This window comes from Oncorhynchus mykiss, chromosome 16, assembly GCF_013265735.2.
Source record: "Oncorhynchus mykiss isolate Arlee chromosome 16, USDA_OmykA_1.1, whole genome shotgun sequence".
NCBI lineage: Eukaryota > Metazoa > Chordata > Actinopteri > Salmoniformes > Salmonidae > Oncorhynchus > Oncorhynchus mykiss.
Window position 1 is genome coordinate 12,312,794 of NC_048580.1, and position 13,004 is coordinate 12,325,797.

General features: G+C 45.8%; 1 protein-coding gene across 2 annotated transcripts in view; it reads right to left on the reverse strand.

Annotated features, from left to right (window-relative positions):
* The window catches only part of LOC110491385 (protein phosphatase 1B), a 28,571-nt gene that overhangs the window by 2,423 nt on the left and 13,144 nt on the right, over positions 1-13,004 (reverse strand). The window contains exons 2-7 of one of the 2 annotated variants that reach the window (XM_021564789.2): positions 4,909-5,403; positions 4,226-4,399; positions 3,932-4,105; positions 2,726-2,843; positions 1,580-1,691; positions 1,404-1,461 (exon numbers count right to left, since the gene is read on the reverse strand). In XM_021564789.2, coding sequence (XP_021420464.1) covers positions 1,404-1,461; positions 1,580-1,691; positions 2,726-2,843; positions 3,932-4,105; positions 4,226-4,399; positions 4,909-5,391 — 1,119 coding nt within the window. In that variant the 5' untranslated portion in view covers positions 5,392-5,403. The remainder of the gene's footprint in view (positions 1-1,403; positions 1,462-1,579; positions 1,692-2,725; positions 2,844-3,931; positions 4,106-4,225; positions 4,400-4,908; positions 5,404-13,004) is intronic. The other variant, XM_021564788.2, reaches the window with a different exon arrangement.

Below are 13,004 nucleotides of genomic sequence, written 5' to 3' on the forward strand. Positions count from 1 at the left end.
TTATTATTTTATTTGTTCACAAATCGCTGTATGGAACAGATTCAGCACCCCCCCCCCCATAGCCTTTTTACAAGTGAGAACCGGCAAAATGTCCTCAGTTCTCTCGATTTTAGTTGGTTTACTGTTGTTGTGAGGACTTCTGGTACTCGGACGTATAGTGAAACACACAAACCATCATTTTGTGCCGTGTATTTATCTCAGAATATGGCACTTAGTATATCAGGGCAACAACTCAGTATTTAGAAATACAACAATGATAGGGGACAAAGCTTTTGAAAAGCAAGTATTTCAAAAAAACTTCTGTATTTTAAACTTTGCATTCTTTTAGAACATTGTATTTTGAAGTAGAACAGGACCTTAAAGTACTGAAGTGGACACACACACACACACACACACCTCAACACACATTCTAGCAAACACACACACTGGCACGCACAGACTCTCTCTCACGCATGGCCGACCAGACAGGCAGGCAAGACAGACACAGACAGGTGGTTTATGGGAACCTGTGCTTTTATAACGCCAGTCCAGTAGAGGAGAGAACTCCTCTCACTCAGTCGGGTAGAGGTCCATACATGATCGGCCCCTAGACTTAGACCACTCATCTTTCCATCTGTCCCCTTATGGTGTCTGAGAGCGTGGACGGGGGGAGGGGGCCTGGTTGGACAAACTTTTTCGGAGCCGCCGGAGGATATGGTTGGTTGATGTCTGCCAGAGCTGCTAGAGGGGCCATGTCTTTGGTCCTCTCTGCGTCGGGGTGGGTGGGTTCTGGTGTCTCGACGACGGCGGTGAAGGTGGGGGAGAGAGAGGGGGAGTCAGGGAGGTCATCTGCAGTAAAGGAGGAGGATTCCTCACGTGTGGGCTGTATTTTCCCCAGGCAGATGGTAGACAGCGAGAGCTTTACTCCAGCACTGAGCGATACTGCCCCCGGTGGTGCAGGTGGAAATGACACGCACTTACGCACGCACACAAACGCTTCTCACACCATACTAGCCCTACCCCTGTGGCCAGCTACCCGTAGTGACATCGTCTTTGTCCAGTGAGGAGAGGAGAAGCCACCAGTGCCTTCCAATCCCCCACTACGAGTCCCAATTCCCAAAACACAGACACAGTAAAGACAGTCTAAACTACGCCATATAGCTAGTTCCTGTTCTTAAGACGTCCTGGACTTTAGTGGGATTTTCTAAAAGGTTGGGACATGGCAGGAACATCAGGGAGCAGTTTTCATGTCATGTGAAACAAAGTCTCGACTCTGGATCAAATACTCCATTTTGATGACGCTTGGTAATCGAAGGTCCTCAAAGCCCATTCACACCCCGGCCCAGAGGGTGGCGCTGTTGTGACTGGGCTGGAGTGGATCATTGTGGAAGTGGGAGGTCAGCGGTCAAAGGAGAGTTACTCACCCCTTCCTCTTCTCTGTGTGGGTTCAGCCTGCTGTACACCGCCTCGATCACACTGCGCCTGAATACACACAGAGATTATACATTATAGTTTGTGTGCATTAGTGAAGATTGATCTGAAAAGAAAATGGACAATGAAGTACATTTCTTCAGTGTGAGTGTGTGTTCATAGTATTTACTTGCTGGCCAGGCCTCCTCCAGGAGGTAGGTTGGGGATGTTCTCAGAGGCGATGTACCTCAGAACAGACACAAGGTCAGGAACCCCCTCTTCTCCACAGCCACCCAGCAAGTCTATGGACAGACACAGGGTTAAAGTGGAAACAGAAAGATGGACGGCTGGGTTCCTTTGAACAGATTCTACATGTTGAATCGGCGCAAACAGCCATTGCTCGTGGCTCGCTAAAACACACTGCAGTGACAGCTAGCGATAGGGCGGCTGGCTAAAACACACTGCAGTGACAGCTAGCGATAGGGCGGCTGGCTAAAACACACTGCAGCGACAGCTAGCGATAGGGCGGCTGGCTAAAACACACTGCAGCGACAGCTAGCGATAGGGCGGCTCGCTAAAACACACTGCAGCGACAGCTAGCGATAGGGCGGCTGGCTAAAACACACTGCAGCGACAGCTGGCGATAGGGCGGCTGGCTAAAACACACTGCAGAGACAGCTAGCGATAGGGCGGCTGGCTAAAACACACTGCAGCGACAGCTAGCGATAGGGCGGCTCACTAAAACACACTGCAGAGACAGCTAGCGATAGGGCGGCTGGCTAAAACACACTGCAGAGACAGCTGGCAATAGGGCGGCTCACTAAAACACACTGCAGAGACAGCTAGCGATAGGGCGGCTGGCTAAAACACACTGCACCGACAGCTAGCGATAGGGCGGCTGGCTAAAACACACTGCAGCGACAGCTAGCGATAGGGCGGCTGGCTAAAACACACTGCAGCGACAGCTAGCGATAGGGCGGCTGGCTAAAACACACTGCAGCGACAGCTAGCGATAGGACGGCTCACTAAAACACACTGCAGAGACAGCTAGCGATAGGGCGGCTGGCTAAAACACACTGCAGCGACAGCTGGCGATAGGGCGGCTCGCTAAACCACACTGCAGCGACAGCTAGCGATAGGGAGGCTCGCTAAAACACACTGCAGAGACAGCTAGCGATAGGGCGGCTCACTAAAACACACTGCAGAGACAGCTAGCGATAGGGCGGCTCACTAAAACACACTGCAGAGACAGCTGGCGACAGGGCGGCCACTCTGCTTTTAGCTGTTCTTCGGTGCAGTGTGTCCAAGCTCTCAGAGAGGATGTGCGTGTTCTCACCCTCTACACGAGTCTCCAGGTATTTGTCCAGTTCCTCCTCTTTCTTCAGCGCTTGTTCAGACACCTTGGGAGCTCCCGGTAAAGTCACCAACACCACACTCATGTTATCCCTACTGCCCTGGACACACACACACAGAGACAGAGGGTTGGAACGTCAAATAAAATCTTATAGGTCACGTGCTGATTGTACTGTGAAACGCTGACTTACAAGCCCTTAACCAACCATGCAGAAAAGAAATAAGAATTTTGAAAATATTTACGAAATAAAAAAGTAAGAATAAAATAACGAGGCTATATACAGGGGTACTGGTTAGTCTAGCTAATTGAGGTAATATGTACAATCGAAGTCGGAAGTTGACATACACTTAGGTTAGAGTCATTACACCTTGTTTTTCAACCACTCCCATAAATGTCTTATTAACAAACTATAGTTTTGGAAAGTCTGTTAGGACATCTACACGTTTGAGATCTACTTGACACAAATAATTTTTCCAACAACTGTTTACAGAGATTATTTCACTCATAATTCACTGCATCACAATTCCAGTGGGTCAGAAGATTACATACACTAAGTTGACTGTGCCTTTACACAGCTTGGAAAATTACAGAAAATGTCATGGCTTTAGAAGCTTCTGATTGGCTCAAATGATGTCAATTAGCCTATTGGAGGTGTACCTGTGGATGTATTTCAAGACCTACTTTCAAACTCTGTGGTTCTTTGCTTGACATCATGGGAAAATCAAAAGATATCAGCCAAGACCTCAGAAAAAAACATTGTAGACCTCCACAAGTCTGGTTCATCCTTGGGAGCAATTTCCAAATGCCTGAATGTGCCACGTTCATCTGTACAAACTACAGTAAGCAAGTATAAACACCAAGGGACCACGCTGCCATCATAGCGCTCAGGAAGGAGACGCGTTCTGTCTCCTACAGATGAACGGAGCTCATCCAGTTTATTCTCCAATGATTGCATGTTGGCCTATATGATGGAAGAGGCGGGTTACCCACTCGCCAAACAAATTCTCACAAGGTACCCGGATAAGTATCAGTGCTATCTCTTCATGCGAATGACGGGGATTTGGGCCTGGTCCAGCTGCAGTAGTAAATCCTTTGCGTCTGACTCACTAAAGAAAAACTCTTTGTCCAGTTCGAGGTGAGTAATCGCTGTTCTGATATCCAGATGCAGAAACATTGTGTGATGTGTACCTTGTGCAGGCAGGTGTCCACGACAGCGTTGCAGACTCTCTCCAGGTCGTCAAACACCTGTAGCCGGGACCTGACGAACTCGCACAGCTCCTCGTTAGACATCACATCCCAGATCCCATCGCACGCCAGCACCACAAACTCATCCCCCTCAGCAGCACGCTCCAACACACACACCTGGGGGAGGAACACACACCTCAGCCTGATAGATCACACACACACACCTCAACAAGGACAAATAACTATTAGCTGTTCCAATCAACATGCTACAGTAATAAAGGCTTTTTAAAAACACACCTCTGGCTCTGGGCTGACCAGCTGTTCTGTGGGACCCTTCCCATCCACACACTTGTAGTCATAATCCCCCAGGGCTCTGGACACAGCCAGGGAACCATTCACCCTCTGGATCATCACTGACCCCCCTGCATTCTGGATACGCTCCTTCTCTCTGGGGTTACACGGCTTGTGGTCCTAAAGGGGGGTCATATGTGCATCCCAAATAACTACTCATTACATGATCAAGATTAGAGATTCTGCACCTCACCTAGCTCAAACAGATCCCCTAAAAATACATGATTAATGTCACTATCGCTCAGTCCCTTCATCAATCCCACCCTCTCCTCAGTATTATACTCGTGTAGAAAATCCCCCCTTCCACCCACTCTCCCTTTGAGTGTGTGTATCCCAGTTTGTATGTATCCCAGTATGTATGTATCTATGCATGCATCCCAGTATGTATAGATATATTGTATAGTATTAGACCATTATAAATCTAGTGCAGGGTTCCCCAACCCTGTTTCCGGAGAGCTACTCTCTTGTAGGTTCACTCCAACCCCAGTTGTAACTAACCTGGTTAGGCACATCAACCAGCTAACTATTAGAGTCAGGTGCTCTAGATTAGAGTTTGAGTGATAACCTACAGGACGGTTGCTATCCAGGAATAGGGTTGGAGAGTCCTGGTCTAGTGCGTAGTATTGTACCTGTGTGGAGAATCCAACTCGCCCTTCTCGGCTCAGCACGGCCCGGGAGTCGCCACAGTTTATGAAGTAGAGGTGGGAGGGGCTTAGCAGCACACCCACTGCCGTGGAGCCGCTGCGATCCAACCCATGCCGCAGGTCCGAGAAGTTGCGCATGTACTCGTCGATCCTCAGGAAGCCGGCGCGGATCCCATCTTTCACGCCCTCCACTGAGCCCATACCCGGGGTGAACTCTGCCCCCCCTAACAGGATGTGCTCCAGCAGGTGGGCAGAGCAGTAGTTGGCGACGCGGGAGCCGGCGTGCCCGTCATAGACGGCGAAGAAGGACCAGTCGTTGAGGCCTTGGGGAAGGCCCACCATGGCAGTGTGGGCATCCTCCATCTCCACCCGCCAGCCCTGCATGCTACTCAGGCCATAGTGCAGCCCGTTGCCCTGGCCATGGGCTGTGTGCTTCTCGGTCTTAGGCTTGTCCAGGAACGCCCCCATACCTACACACTGCTGACAGACAGTACATAAGGTACATAATCAACATTGACATATTAACGTATGACTATGTTACCTTTAGGAAGTCTAGACACTTCTTTTGTGTTCATGGGGTACAGGTTTTTGACTAACTTTTCCCACCGGTGCCACCATTTCCACTGGTGCTACCGGTGCCACCATTTCCACTGGCGCCACCATTTCCACTGCCGCTACCATTTCCACTGGCGCCACCATTTCCACTGGCGCCACCATTTCCACTGGCGCCACCATTTCCACTGCCGCTACCATTTCCACTGGCGCTACCATTTCCACTGGTGCTACCATTTCCACTGGTGCAACAGCAACTTTTTCCAGTTGACTGCCCGAGCACAAGGTTTGGACACACCAATTTATAATTAAGGTCCTATCAAATCTATTTTATTCTCTTCCCGAGTCCATTCTTCCCCCCAAGAATGATGTTTCCCCAGTTTTTCACTAAAATATCTATTTTTTAATTAAATCACACTTTATTAGAAAAACAACCAAATTGGATGTTCTAAATCCGCAACAAAGCTTAAAACACACCCAGAGACCACTTTTGAGGTCTGGGAATTTTGGGTGTAGTTATCCTTTAATGCAACTGTGCACCAGCCAGAGACAGTTGTTTGGTTAGCGATGTTTCGGTAGTGCTCATATTGCAGAGTCTGCAAAACAAATGGCCACTGGATTGATACAAATAATATATAATTCTGCCAGGTAGTCATAGGCTACTTTGCAGTTAACATCTAATTGAGAAGGTTTATGGGAAATCATTTCAGTCTACCAGAAGACTGTTTTCATTAGCATCATCGCTAACGGCTAAATACACAGACGGCACATGAATGCCCCGTTTCAGAAAGTTACATGAAAATGCAAATCACTGATGCATTATGATTACCTTGGGCTAATTAATGCATTTAGTTGATATCCTACTAATAAGTTCAATAAAAAAATATTGTTGAATTCCGTTTTAATGTCCGAAATCCATGATTCCGTCTGCGTTGTCCTGTGGCGATAATGACCTGACCTGTGTGGTTTATACAATCAATTTGACTTAGTTCCTAACAACAGTAATCATTTATTTGAACAGTAAAATCTATTGATACTTTGCGTAAATCAAGATGTAGCCTAGGCCTACTCACAATACGTAAATCAAGATGCAGCCTAGGCCAACTCACAATGCAGGTGAATAGGCTGATTTCATGGGGCTACAGGCGAAAAACAATTTTCCCTTTCATTTGTGACTTATTTTATTGTTGTGATCAACATACGCATAGAAGAAGCAATGTCTTCTTTTGTACACAGTGAGAGAGAGAGAGAGAAGAGACGCGAGGGAGACTTAAGGCGTGCTTCCCAGCCGAAACAGTTCGGTGGAGTTCGTGGATATATTATGACGTTTTGGACTTTGAGGGATATTTTTGATTGTTCGGACACACCAAAAATATTCTGGAGGCAAACCGAAGTTCTGAGGCTAAATATACGCCCCTTCGTGGGTGATTGGTCGACAGTAAGGATTATTCAATAAAGTGTGTTATCATTCAGCGAGAGACGACTCATTTTCATGCACGTTTTTTCATGGCGAAATATCTAACTAAAATGTTTGGTGTGGTGTCAAATTGCACGACTAAAATGTCCTAAGTAAAAAAACGTAAAAACTCATGAAATCTGTCATTACCATAGATTATTTTGACGAAGTTCATACTGGCTACGGCGTCTCAAAATGTTAATATTGATTTCCCTCTGAAAAGTCATTTAGGTTAGGCTGCTATTGGGTCAATATAGGGCTGCACAATTAATCAAATTTTTATAAAAAATTGCAATACTGATATGTGCCATATCCATATGGAGAGAGGCCGTGATATTTTGAAGGGAGTGGCTCCTAATCCGTCAACATATTTAATATTTCTGGGGCTCTGTATCCATGAGCACGCAAATTCTCGCAGTATTTTGTGGGAATTTGGGACTTTGTCCATTCTCATACTGACACCAGATTAGATACATAGCTAATTAAATCAGAGTTAAATGCCCAAAAGATGATATTCGCAATGTCAGTAAGCAAAAAACTAACAGCAATAGCCACTACAATGTCAAAACATGATTGTCATGAGTTCAAAACCATTTGCTTGATTTTGCAGACCCACGACTATGGTTTAGTCATTTGTTAGCGACGCTAACATTAGTGAGCTAGCAAGCGTTAGGTACCTAGCAAAGAGGCACTGAGTTTGAAGGTAGGCCTTGAAATACATCCACAGGTACACCTCCAACTGACTCAAATGATGTCAATTAGCCTATCAGAAGCTTCTAAAGACATGACATAATTTTCTGGAATTTTCTAAGCTGTTTAAAGGCACAGTCAACTTGGTGTATGCAAACTTCTGACCCACTGGAATTGTGATACAGTGAATTATAAGTGAAATAATCTGTCTTTAAACAATTGTTGGAAAAATGACTTGTGTCTTGCAAAGTAGATGTCCTAACCGACTCGCCAACACTATAGTTTGTTAACAATACATTTGTGGAGTGGTTGAAAAACAAGTTCTAATGACTCCAACCTAAGTGTATGTAAACTTCTGACTTGAACTGAATGTGAAATACATAATAATAAACATAAGAAATATGATGAGGTTGGTAACTACATAATATACTTACACCCACCTAATACGTACAGTTCAAGTCGGAAGTTTACATACACTAAGTTGACTGTGCCTTTTATAAACCGATTGAAAATTCAAGAAAATGGTGTAATGGCTTTAGAAGCTTCTGATAGGCTAATTGACAATTTGAAGGTGTACCTGTGGATGTATTTCAAGGCCTACCTTCAAACTCAGTGCCCCTTTGCTTGACATGGGAAAATCAAAATAAATCAGCCAAAACCTAAGAAAAAAAATTGTAGACCTCCACAAGTCTGGTTCATCCTTGGGAGCAATTTCCAAACGCTTCACAAAATAGATGGCATCATGAGGCAGGAAAATTATGTGGATATATTGAAGCAACATCTCAAGACATCACTCAGGAAGTTAAAGCTTGGTCGCAAATGGGTCTTCCAAATGGACAATGACCCCAAGCATTCTTCCAAAGTTGTGGCAAAATGGCTTAAGGACAACCAAGTCAAGGTATTGGAGTAGCCATCACAAAGCCCTGACCTAAATCGAATACAAAACCTGGCAAACAAAACCTGACTAAGTTACAGCAGTTCTTTCAGGGGGAATGGGCCAAAATTCACCCATCTTATTGTGGGAAGCTTGTGGAAGGCTACCCAAAACATTTGACCCAAGCTAAACAATTTAAAGGCAATGCTACTAAATACTAATTGAGTGCATGTAAACTTCTGACCCACTGGGAATGTGATGAAATAAATCACTCTATATACTATTATTCTGACATTTCAGTCTTAAAATAAAGTGGTGTTCCTAACTGATTTAAGACAGATAATTTTTACAAGGATTAAATGTCAGGAATTGTGAAAAACTGAGTTTAAATGTATTTCACTATGGTGTATGTAAACTTCCGACTTCAACTGTATATTTCTCAGAAGAATGTATTTTCTTCAGGATTGCTCTGTTTTTGGCCAGCTTCTCCATGAACTCCTGGCAGGGGAGGTAGAAGTTTGTCTTCACAATAAGCATGGCCTTGATGGTAGGAACAGTGAACCTATTTATTGCTGCTGTCCATATATCATTCATTTGGGAGAACAATTACTTCCAGGTAAGCACATGACAACTGAAGCTAATCTAGCCAAGTTAGGGTGTGGGATGTCATTTCCTTTGAAGTGGGTAACCACCGTGCTCCATCTCTGACTACGCGGTGTCTCAGATGTTTTCCGTTCTTCAATCGAACTCCCCTTCAGGAACTCTTGCAGGCTAGTAACCTTGTCAAACAATGCATCCACATTGATGGTTGGATCTCTTCACATTGAGGTTGCCTTTTTAAAAGGAGACAATGTAAATCTTATAGATTATCTGTGTGCTTTTCCCATGCTTGCAAGTAGTTCACAGCCGTAGTGAAGAATGATTGGGATGTTTTGAGAAAGCGCTCTTTAGACATGGTTCCATTGTCCTCTAGCTCTCTCAGAAGTCCTCATCACGTCTTGTAGTCGATTTTGCCTCACCGTTTCTCACAATTGCAGCGGACTCCACAGCACAGCGGTCCTAGCCTTCAAGCATCTTGATCGTGTCACTGAATACAATTTGAACACTGAATAAGTTTCCATGGACAAAGGCCAGCCAAAGTTCAGTCAGTGGCTTTTCGAACATTGTTCGCAGGACAACAGGGCATTTGTCTTAAGAAAGAAAAAAGGATTTCAATGGCACATACATTTTCAGCACTCTTTCTAGAGCAGGGAGCATGGACAGCCAGCGAACATTGCTGTCCTAAAATGTTATGGTGCTCCTGGCCAACAAACTCACCTAAGCTCGTCTACTCTGACATGAAAATATCTTTGTGAGCAGGTACTCAACATCATATCCAAAGCTGTTCTGGCCGTGTTATGAATGATGTGTGCAGGACAACCTAAGCCAATCACCTCCCGCTGCAGCACATTTTTGGTATTTGTGTTGTCGGCAGAGTATGTTTTCCAGGTTACATTTTTGGATGACCACACGGACCTCAGCTGCAATTTCCTCTGTTTCTCCTTTCAATTCAACAAAATCAAGCAGTTTTGTTTCCACTGATGTGCTGCCATCATATATCTTACAATATCTGACTACTATTGGCAGCAGCTTTACATGTCCATGACTGGACAGGGACACAAATTTAACCTGGTCTAGGTCCTGTGTTTGCCAAAGAAGGTGCCCATGTTGCTAACACGTTACTCACTATGGCGTCACATTTTGGCCTAACACATGTCAACTTTGACTCATAAAGCTTCTGTGTCAGTTGTGCTGTGCAGTCCATAGATCATTAATTAACTATGATTGTGTAGCATAGTGTGGTATACAAAGAAGGCTCTACCTTCTTGAAGAATGTGGTAACAGAGATCATACCAACACGGCAATCAGAGAGGCTTTATGCTTTTCGTCTGTTGATGTTCTACCACCGCTGTCAAATGAAAGAGGAATTACAAAGGGAGCAGTGAACAACTATCGTCTTGACCTGAGAGTATAAATGGAAATTCTCTCATGTTATAAAAAGTGCATCTCTGTTTCTTGGAAAGAACCATTGTACCTCAGTCTGCTCTTCTTCACTCTCCTTGTCGCTCTTCATACTCTTAACTTTTTATTCTCCTCTTTTCTTCACTCGTCTTCCTTCCTTTCCTTCTCTTTACCTTTCCACACTCGCTTCACTCTTTACTCCCTTCATTTTTCCTTCTCCTTCCTTTCCAATCTTGAATAATAAATAGTACACTATTAGATAAAACAGATTCCCATTGCTTGCCCAATTTTTGTATTTTATCTCAAAAACATTGTTTGGAAAAATAAATTGGCAGGCTCTGTAATCATATCTTTCCTCCTCCATCTTCCTATCCAGTGTTCCTCCTCTCCACTGCTAATGTTATCCATGAACACATTCCTCTACTACCCCCTCCATCATCCCTCTCCACCCACTGGCCCCTCCATACATCCACCCACCCACCCACTAGCCCATCCATCCATCCCTTCCCTCCACAAGCCCCTGCATCCACCCCTTCCCTCCACAAGCCCCTGCATCCACCCCTTCCCTCCACAAGCCCCTGCATCCACCCCTTCCCGCCACAAGCCCCTGCATCCACCCCTTCCCTCCACAAGCCCCTGCATCCACCCCTTCCCTCCACAAGCCCCTGCATCCACCCCTTCCCTCCACAAGCCCCTACATCCACCCCTTCCCTCCACAAGCCCCTGCATCCACCCCTTCCCTCCACAAGCCCCTGCATCCACCCCTTCCCTCCACAAGCCCCTGCATCCACCCCTTCCCTCCACAAGCTCCTGCATCCATCCCTTCCCTCCACAAGCCCCTGCATTCATCCCTTCCCTCCACAAGCCCCTGCATCCACCCCTTCCCTCCACAAGCCCCTGCATCCACCCCTTCCCTCCACAAGCCCCTGCATTCATCCCTTCCCTCCACAAGCCCCTGCATCCATCCCTTCCCTCCACAAGCCCCTGCATCCATCCCTTCCATCCACAAGCCCCTGCATCCATCCCTTCCCTCCACAAGCCCCTGCATCCATCCCTTCCATCCACAAGCCCCTGCATCCATCCCTTCCATCCACAAGCCCCTGCATCCATCCCTTCCATCCACAAGCCCCTGCATCCATCCCTTCCATCCACAAGCCCCTGCATCCATCCCTTCCATCCACAAACCCCTGCATCCATCCCTTCCCTCCACAAGCCCCTGCATCCATCCCTTCCATCCACAAGCCCCTGCATCCATCCCTTCCATCCACAAGCCCCTGCATCCATCCCTTCCCTCCACAAGCCCCTGCATCCATCCCTTCCATCCACAAGCCCCTGCATCCATCCCTTCCATCCACAAGCCCCTGCATCCATCCCTTCCATCCACAAGCCCCTGCATCCATCCCTTCCATCCACAAACCCCTGCATCCATCCCTTCCGTCCACAAGCCCCTGCATTGTTTTTAGCCTAAATAATCAATATTTCAACCGGACAAAAGCGTTGTAAATATAAAAGAAAAACGAGAAAGGCGCACTCTCGGTCGCGCAGCAAAGAGCTCTGGGGACATCACAGGGTCCACTCCCTCAATGTGGTCATTCTCCCTAATTTTTCTGAATAACAGCCTGAAACAATGTCTAAAGACTGTTCGCAACTAGTGGAAGCCATAGGGAATGAAATCTGGGTCCTATCCCTTTAAAATGGTAGATAGGCTTTCATTGGAAAAACAGCCATTTCTAAATAATGGCACTTCCTGGATGGATTTCGCTCAGGTTTTCACCTACCATATCAGTTCTGTTATACTCACAGACATTATTTTAACAGTTTTGGAAACAGTGTTTTCTATCCAAATCTACCAAATATATGCATATCCTAGCTTCTGGGCCTGAGTAGCAGGCAGTTTACTTAGGCCACGCTTTTCATCCAAAATTCAAAATGCTGCCCCCTATCCTAAAAAAGTTACGCCATTTTGCCACAACTTTGGAAGTATGCTTGGGGCCATTGTCCATTTGGAAGACCCATTTGCAACCAAGGTTTAACTTGCTGACTGATGTCTTGAGATGTTGCTTCAATATATCCACAATTTTCTTGCCTCATGATGCCATCTATTTTGTGAAGTGCACCAGTCCCTACTTCACCAAAGCACCCCCACAACATGATGCTGCCACCCTCGTGCTTCACAGTTGGGATGGTGTTCTTCGGTTTGCAAGCCTCCCCTTTCTCCTCCAAATACAGTGCCTTGCGAACGTATTCGGCCCCCTTGAACTTTGCGACCTTTTGCCACATTTCAGGCTTCAAACAAAGATATAAAACTGTATTTTTTTGTGAAGAATCAACAACAAGTGGGACACAATCATGAAGTGGAACGACATTTATTGGATATTTCAAACTTTTTTAACAAATCAAAAACTGAAAAATTGGGCGTGCAAAATGATTCAGCCCCCTTAAGTTAATACTTTGTAGCGCCACCTTTTGCTGCGATTACAGCTGTAAGTCGCTTGGGGTATGTCTCTA